The sequence below is a fragment of the Camelina sativa genome, chromosome 10 (genome assembly GCF_000633955.1).
Source record: "Camelina sativa cultivar DH55 chromosome 10, Cs, whole genome shotgun sequence".
In the NCBI taxonomy this organism is placed as follows: Eukaryota; Viridiplantae; Streptophyta; class Magnoliopsida; order Brassicales; family Brassicaceae; genus Camelina; species Camelina sativa.
The window spans coordinates 3,387,330-3,396,002 of NC_025694.1; the positions used below are offsets into that span (position 1 = coordinate 3,387,330).

The window sequence follows — 8,673 nt, forward strand, 5'->3', positions numbered from 1 at the left end:
CTCGTGCTCACGTGACGTGATTTCGTTTGACCAGGTGTATTTTGACTGAAACATACACATACACACCATTGTGTCTCTTAACTGATTTATCGTAGGAGGAACTTACTAAAACATCGTATTCAGAGTTTTCAGACAGAGTATCTACTTTACACACACAGTACACAGTTTACTTATTGTCACCAAAACGACACCGTTTCGAGATGGTCCTTCCTGAACAAAACAACGGTGAAGCAAGAACCAAAGACGAGCTGTGTTTCCCGATTAGTTTTGTCTTTTTGATTTCTCTTCATATCCCTTTCCGTTTTCGCCCCGATTTTTTTCCCTTCTTCTTCCGAATCGTCGGATTTGTATCCATCGACGACCACCTTTTTGTTTTTTGTTTTTAAAGACTAAAGAAAGCACACAATAAGCCTCCACTCTCTCTCTCTCCCTCGCAAGATCTGATCCGATTTTACCCTCTTTTTTTTTTCCATTTCTCTCAAACCCTAATCTTAAATTCAGATTAAGCGTTTTGATCTTTTCCTTTCTCATACTTTTCAATTTCAAGATTAGAGTCTCAATTCTGTCTTCTCTGAATTCGATCTGGGCCTTGTACAATTTTGTTACTTTTTCCCAAATTCTGGTTCTTTTTGGTGGCAAGGTTTTCAATTAATGTGGTAGATCGAGACCCAAGGGAGGAGGTGGGGTTGAGAGGTGCATGAGGATTTGGTGTTTCTCTTGCTTCACCGACGAAGAGGAAGACGTAAACAGCGGCAGAGTGAAGAAACAATCTTCTTTAGCAACGGCCATGGAGAACAACAATAACGGCGATGGCGATTTTGGTGAAAACGAGAGGGCAACAAGAGTCTCAAGCTGGAGGCTGTGTGCGGAGATGCTGGCGAGGGAGGAAGAAGGTGAAGCCGCTGAATTGGAACGCTTATGGACCTCTGAGATTCGACTACATCAGTTAGTTCAAGGAGAGAGTAGCAATGCTGCGCCTTCTGCTGCTGCTGCTGCTGCTGAGGATAGTACGATGGAGGAAGCTGATCATGATTCGCATCACAAGCGTGCCAAAGTGTACTCTGGGCTTCCGTGAGTTCTCTCTCTAACTCCTTTCTCTTGGCTTCGTTTTCCTTCGAAAGAAGATTTTTTTGTTTTTAAAAGTGGATCTTGATCAGTGACGGTTAAGTTCAATTACAGTGAGTGCAGGTCGGTTTCGAAGGTATCTTCAGATGCTGGGAATTCTGGTTCGTTAGTGGAGAGAACNCGCAAGATCTGATCCGATTTTACCCTCTTTTTTTTTTCCATTTCTCTCAAACCCTAATCTTAAATTCAGATTAAGCGTTTTGATCTTTTCCTTTCTCATACTTTTCAATTTCAAGATTAGAGTCTCAATTCTGTCTTCTCTGAATTCGATCTGGGCCTTGTACAATTTTGTTACTTTTTCCCAAATTCTGGTTCTTTTTGGTGGCAAGGTTTTCAATTAATGTGGTAGATCGAGACCCAAGGGAGGAGGTGGGGTTGAGAGGTGCATGAGGATTTGGTGTTTCTCTTGCTTCACCGACGAAGAGGAAGACGTAAACAGCGGCAGAGTGAAGAAACAATCTTCTTTAGCAACGGCCATGGAGAACAACAATAACGGCGATGGCGATTTTGGTGAAAACGAGAGGGCAACAAGAGTCTCAAGCTGGAGGCTGTGTGCGGAGATGCTGGCGAGGGAGGAAGAAGGTGAAGCCGCTGAATTGGAACGCTTATGGACCTCTGAGATTCGACTACATCAGTTAGTTCAAGGAGAGAGTAGCAATGCTGCGCCTTCTGCTGCTGCTGCTGCTGCTGAGGATAGTACGATGGAGGAAGCTGATCATGATTCGCATCACAAGCGTGCCAAAGTGTACTCTGGGCTTCCGTGAGTTCTCTCTCTAACTCCTTTCTCTTGGCTTCGTTTTCCTTCGAAAGAAGATTTTTTTGTTTTTAAAAGTGGATCTTGATCAGTGACGGTTAAGTTCAATTACAGTGAGTGCAGGTCGGTTTCGAAGGTATCTTCAGATGCTGGGAATTCTGGTTCGTTAGTGGAGAGAACTGTTAGTTTTGGCATAGCCTCTTCTTCCCGGTCGGATACTGATATGTTCTGCCAGAATTTCATCTTGAATTATAGTCGGAAAGATGGGAGAAAAGATGATGGAGATGATAACGGTTCTTCAGACGCTGAAGATTTTGAAGTTCATATTGATTTGACTGATGACCTCTTGCATATGGTATGCGTTTTTTTGTTTGCATTTTTATATAAATACCTAGGTTTCCTTTTCTTTCTTACTAGTTTTTTTGTAAATTTCTTTTCTTGCAGGTATTCTCGTTCTTGAATCATGTCGACCTTTGTCGCTCTGCAATGGTATGTCGGCAGTGGAGAGTAGCTAGTGCGCATGAGGATTTCTGGAAGGTCTTGAACTTTGAAAATATCAGGATTTCTATCGAACAATGTAAGTTGTTTTGCATACATGATATGTTAAAGTTGTCTTTTTTGTTATTTGGCGTTTGAAGAAAATAAACTAGGTCCTTTGTTTAAAATTTCTTGTAAAACATGTTAAACAACTGGTGATTGTGGAAACCTTAAAATAATTTGAGATTTGGAGGACATTAATATACATTGGATAGAAAATATAACTTCCGGTTGCTTTATTTGCAGTTGAAAGCATGTGTGGTCGCTATCCCAATGCTACCGAAGTGAATGTTTATGGTGCTCCTGCTGTTAACGCTCTGGCTATGAAAGCCGCTACCTCTTTGAGGTATCTGTATTATTTAGCCTCAGATATGGTTTCTATAAAATTAAGTTACTATGTATCCATCGGAATGCTTTTGATATGTTTCAGGTATCTTGAGGTCTTAACTATAGGAAAGGGTCATATCAGTGAAAACTTTTTCCAGGCATTGGGAGAGTGTAATATGTTGAGGAGTGTGACTGTAAATGAGGCTCTTCTGGGAAATGGTGCTCAGGAAATACACCTGGTTCATGATAGGCTACGCAAACTCAAAATTACGAAATGCCGCGTTATGCGCTTGTCTATCAGGTGATTTTGTTTTTTAATCATATCGTTTTATTCTTAATCGTTTATGTGTGTTTCATTCTTAATTAATATTATTTTTTCTATCTTTTAGGTGTCCGCAGCTCAGGTCTTTATCATTAAAAAGAAGCAATATGTCACAGGCGATGCTTAACTGTCCACTCCTCCAACTTCTTGATATAGCCTCATGTCATAAGCTCTTGGATGCTGCTATCCGTTCAGCGGCCACTTCGTGTCCTCAGTTAGAGTCACTAGACGTTTCAAACTGTTCCTGTGTCAGTGATGAAACTTTGCGTGAAATAGCGCAGGCTTGTGCTAATCTGCATATTCTTAATGCTTCATACTGCCCCAATATATCTCTTGAGGTTGGTCTTATTATCTACCTGCTTCGCTCCCTCCCTTTCTGTTGTCTCTCATTCTCCTTTTTTTCTGACTCAGATTGCCCTTTTCTTCTTTATAGTCGGTACATCTTCCATTGTTGACTGTTCTCAAGCTGCATAGCTGTGAGGGTATAACATCCGCGTCTATGACTTGGATTGCTAATAGTCCTGCACTAGAGGTTCGTGTGCTACAACCTTTAACTATGTGTTTTTCCACCAACCTCTTTTTTTTTCCACACCCACATGCTTATTGTTCTACAACCTTTAAACGAAGACCAAAATTTCAGTTGGGTAAACCTAACCATATACTCTATTGCAGGTTTTGGAGCTTGACAATTGCAATCTGTTGACATCTGTATCTTTGCATCTCTCACGTTTGCAGAGTATAAGCCTAGTCCATTGCCGCAAGTATAGCTCTCATCTTTGGTTTGCTTTCAACCTACAAATTTTATTGTGATGCCTTTCTTTTTATCTTATGCTATTATTTCACTCATATATCCCTCTTTGCTGTGTTTAACAGATTTACAGATCTGAACTTGCACAGCACCATGCTTTCGTCAATCACTGTTTCAAACTGCCCAGCGCTTCGCCGTATCACAATCACTTCCAACTCCCTTCAAGTATGCACTTAATTAATTATGATTTTGTTACTCCTGGCATTTTAATTAGGATTTCTGATCTAAAAACCCGTGAATATTTCTTCATTTTGTTGCAGCGATTAGCTCTTCAGAAACAGGAGAATTTGACAACATTAGTTCTGCAATGCCATTCCTTGCAAGAAGTGGATCTCTCTGATTGTGAATCATTGTCCAATACTGTTTGTGAAATATTTAGTGATAATGGTGGATGCCCAATGCTGAAATCATTAATTCTGGACAACTGTGAGGTATGATACAGTTTCTTCCTTTTTTTTCTCTATAGCTATTGCCTGCATTGGATAGCAGAATGATATTTTTACTGGTTCCTAAACGTTTCTATTTTTTTTTTAACATTCTTGTAGAGCTTAACAGCAGTGCGGTTCTGCAATTCATCGTTATCAAGTCTTTCCCTTGTTGGCTGTCGTGCTGTTACTTCTCTTGAGTTGAAGTGCCCTCGCATAGAGCAGATCTGTTTAGATGGATGTGATCATCTCGAAACTGCATTATTCCAGCCTGTGAGTGTTGCTTTTTCTCATATCAAATAGCTAACTTATCTTAATTAATCGATTTCTTACTTCTCCCTTCTGGCTGTGAATAGGTCGCGCTCCGGTCTCTGAATTTAGGAATATGCCCAAAACTGAGTGTGCTCAATATTGAAGCACCTTATATGGTGTCTCTTGAACTGAAAGGTTGCGGTGTACTGTCTGACGCAATCATTATATGTCCTCTATTGACATCTTTAGATGCGTCTTTCTGCAGGTAAATATCTTTTTTTTTTTTTTTTAATTTCCATTTGTGTGACTGATATTATGGTGCTGATAATCAATTTACCTCATTACCTTTTCCAGTCAACTGAGGGATGACTGTCTGTCTGCAACCACTGCTTCCTGCCCACTAATTGAGTCACTGGTGCTAATGTCTTGCCCTTCTATTGGCCCCGATGGCTTGTCTTCCTTGAACGGGCTCCCAAATTTGACTGTTCTTGATTTATCATACACTTTCTTGATGAATTTGGAGCCTGTCTTTAAGTCCTGCATTCAGCTGAAGGTAATTAAGGCATTTTGACTTGTATGATGCTGAATGTTTTTCCTTTCTGTCAGCATTAGAGCATATATTTATCAACTGTCAATGAGAAAGTTGTGAGTTATTTTGGGTGCATTCTTTGTATATCATCATCCATTCATGTCTATTCCTATCATATTATCATATTACTTTTGGGATTTCTTTGACATTTTATTGTTTAGGTGCTAAAATTACAAGCCTGCAAATATCTCACTGACTCATCACTGGAGCCACTATACAAAGAAGGTGCTTTACCGGCACTTGAAGAGCTGGACCTGTCTTATGGAACTCTTTGTCAGACTGCGATAGATGATCTACTTGCATGCTGCACACACTTGACTCATTTGAGCTTGAACGGCTGTGTAAATATGCATGACCTCGATTGGGGTTCAACCAGTGTACAGCTATTTGATTATTTGGGGGTCTATAGTTGTAGTGAGAATACCCAGGAACCAGCTGAAACATCCAATCGGTTACTGCAAAACCTAAACTGTGTGGGTTGCCCCAATATCAGAAAAGTGTTAATACCACCTGCTGCTTGCTTTTACCATTTATCAACGCTGAACCTTTCGTTATCGGTCAATCTGAAGGAGGTTGATCTCGCCTGTTCCAACCTTGTTTTACTTAATCTAAGGTATGAGGCTTTTGCATTTATTATATAACTTATGTTCGTTATTCTATTGCTAATTCCATTTCAAATCGAAATGAATTGTCTAGCAACTGTTGCTCTCTGGAAGTATTGAAGCTTGGCTGTCCAAGATTGGCTAGTCTCTTTCTTCAGGTATATTTCTGCCCGATAACTGGTATCTGTTTATATTGTATTTGTCTCGGTTTTTCTTGAAGCTAGTTTAATAAACTCCGTATATGTGTTTATATGAGTTAAACATGGATATCTGTTCATAGACAGAATTACTTTTACATATGTTATCACTAAATAGTAAATACATTTTGGTACCTTTTTCTTTGGTAGTCTTGTAACATGGACGAAGCAGGAGTTGAAGCGGCAATATCAGGATGCAGCTCACTCGAGACATTGGATCTCCGTTTCTGTCCAAAGGTACTTACAATTAATGAGTGTTTACTTTGATATCAAAACTTAGGAACTAATTCATTTTGATGTAACAATTATAACCTTGTTTTGGTGATTAATAGATATCCTCGGTGAGCATGACAAAGTTTCGAACAGTGTGCCCTAGTTTGAAACGCGTCTTCAGCAGTCCGAATCTTTTGCAAGATTAGGGTTTTGCGCGGAATGTTATTATATACAATTTTTTCTGCAGATTATAGAAATAATGTAATGTGTTGTGTTGTGTTGTGTGGTATTTGGGATGTAAATGGGCCCAAGTCATGAGTTTCAGTAGTGCATATAGGCCTCTGGAGCTCATACTGTGGCCTCCTTAGTCTGCTTGTGTGATGACACAAACCTAACAACATTAATATTTGGTGTTTGTGATTCATGATAATGTTGCTACTGTTATATGTAGTTCTTCTATTTGCCTTATCAATAGGCCTTGTAAGCATTGATCCATATGGACTTACTATCCCTATTAAGTTTCAATCAAGAATTGTTTGTCGAACTTGTACTTGGTACTAGTCTGAAGAGATGATTGGTTCAATTGCAATGCTTTCTTTACCTTTTTGATATCTCCGGCGTTTTTCTCTTCTAAAACGTAAAAATATATAGGGTCAAACTAAAGAGTGGGTAAGTTTGAGTCTTCTGTATACAGTCGAAGTGTCAAAATTGGTTTAAGTTGGTTCTAAGCTCAAAGTCTCAAACAGAGCTAAGAACCTAAAAGATAGATACTAAATGAGATTAAAGGACATCTTGATCGTGGAACTAGTAGTTGGAGAATTCGTTGTAACAATAATTATTTCTTAATGTATGCAGAGGCATGCATATAGCTAATGGCTTTAAGTTTCTCATAAAAGATCTCTTAATCCATAGAGTGAAGAGAAAACACCACATAACTACCGGTCTCCACTAGAGATCATAAAGGGGAGTGTGATTGATAAGTAGTTTAAAAAATAACGAAAACAAAATATTGAAGATTGTCCAATAGGAAAAATATCAAGAGAATATTATTTACGAACCAACAAATGGAAATACATCTTACAAATCCAGGAAGAAAATATACCAAATTGGAAATGCAAAAATTAATATAACTAGATTTTAATCTGCCGTACACCGCAGGACAATTTTTTTTTAAATAATAACATTTTAATTCTTTTATTTTTTATATTTAGTTTGTTTTATTTAATTAAATAATAATTTTGTTTGAATGTCAATTATTAGAACAATAATAGGGGAAATAAATACATAAATATGTAATTTATAAGCTATTGTCGGATTAAGTCACAATTTTATCAATGATTTAATTGTTTTATAAAATTTTAGTTAAATTACCCTGATTTAATATGTTTAATATCCTTATATTAGTGGTATTGACCAAATAATTAAATGAAGATTTAACCCATGTTTCAAAACCGAATTAATAATACTTTATATTTATACTAATGTTAATTCAAATCTTCATGTTAATAACATGTCTCGCTATATAACAACAAACTGTCATATTAGTGGATTAACCCGTGTTTCAAAACCGTCATATCAGTGGTTTTGGTTGTGTGTTGTGTTTCGTTTGTGAAGTTGATATTCATACATGGAAAATGCTTGATGAGCAAGGAGTTTACGATCCGTAGCAATAAAAGAGAGATTTTAGTGTTTTCCTATTTGAGTTGATAGCATTATCGCAGAATAATATTCAGTTTCTTAACACAGTATATACTATATTAAATGTTTTTCTTGATGCTAAAGTTAAATATACCCGATTATTGAGTTTCTAAAAGTTGGGTTCTCGTTTTTATGAACTTTATTAACGTTATAATAATTATTGCGATTGTAATCATTTGTTACTCAAACTCGGTTGTGTCATTTAAATTTAAGAGATCATACAGTCTCTAAAGATCTACTAAAATAGGTTTGAAGATTTTTATGGAATTAAAAATTTAATGCGTAGAATTGTGTTTGGAAACATCAGAAAGTTTAGATGGTGTCAAGCTTATTATGGCAATAAGTGTAAATAAATTTGTTCGATTAATATAGTTCCATTAAATGAGTTTCCAAGAATTGTTATTTTAGGAAAATAGTTAGGGGTTAATGTTGTAAATAAAATAAATTAAATAACCAAAACTTCAAAAGGCATAACACAAAATAACACAAAATGTACTTCAAAAATAATAATATAGATATAATAATATAGATGCAGACATCTATCTAGTCAAAGAAAGACTGAAAAATCCAAGATTTAGATTCTACAAGTGTTAAAAGCCTGAATCTAATGATTGACATACGACTTTGTACCTACCAATTATATATATTTTTTTTACTACAATTCTCTTGGGTAAATTAACGAGTTTCATCTAATTTTTGTTTATGCTTATGCATTCCTAGCTCAAACCAGTTTAATGCATATATCGCTGTGTTAACCAGTTTAGCAGAAGAGTAAGAGCAAGTTCAATGGTGGAGTGTTAAAAAAGGATTTTAAGTACGTTTTT

The 8,673-nt window shown here is 37.0% G+C and overlaps 2 protein-coding genes across 2 annotated transcripts; both read left to right on the top strand.

The window, feature by feature from the left end:
* On the top strand, positions 157-1,258 carry LOC104720002 (F-box/LRR-repeat protein 15-like). The gene is made up of 2 exons (XM_010437976.2): positions 157-1,071; positions 1,180-1,258. Exons 1-2 carry the CDS (start codon positions 698-700, stop codon positions 1,256-1,258), a joined length of 453 nt encoding a protein of 150 aa, XP_010436278.1. The 5' UTR covers positions 157-697.
* LOC104716838 (F-box/LRR-repeat protein 15) lies at positions 1,253-6,661 on the top strand. The gene is made up of 17 exons (XM_010434295.1): positions 1,253-1,885; positions 1,994-2,234; positions 2,324-2,456; positions 2,663-2,762; positions 2,847-3,044; positions 3,133-3,403; positions 3,499-3,597; positions 3,738-3,826; positions 3,939-4,038; positions 4,134-4,304; positions 4,419-4,571; positions 4,655-4,815; positions 4,905-5,103; positions 5,301-5,752; positions 5,836-5,899; positions 6,089-6,175; positions 6,271-6,661. Exons 1-17 carry the CDS (start codon positions 1,512-1,514, stop codon positions 6,355-6,357), a joined length of 2,979 nt encoding a protein of 992 aa, XP_010432597.1. The 5' UTR covers positions 1,253-1,511; the 3' UTR covers positions 6,358-6,661.

Coding starts and splice junctions, on each gene's coding strand:
- LOC104716838 (XM_010434295.1), top strand. CDS start 1,512: ATGAGGATTTGGTGTTTCTCTTGCTTCACCGACGAAGAGGAAGACGTA. Junction 5,753..5,835: donor CTTGTTTTACTTAATCTAAG/GTATGAGGCTTT, acceptor TGAATTGTCTAG/CAACTGTTGCTCTCTGGAAG. Junction 6,176..6,270: donor ATCTCCGTTTCTGTCCAAAG/GTACTTACAATT, acceptor GGTGATTAATAG/ATATCCTCGGTGAGCATGAC.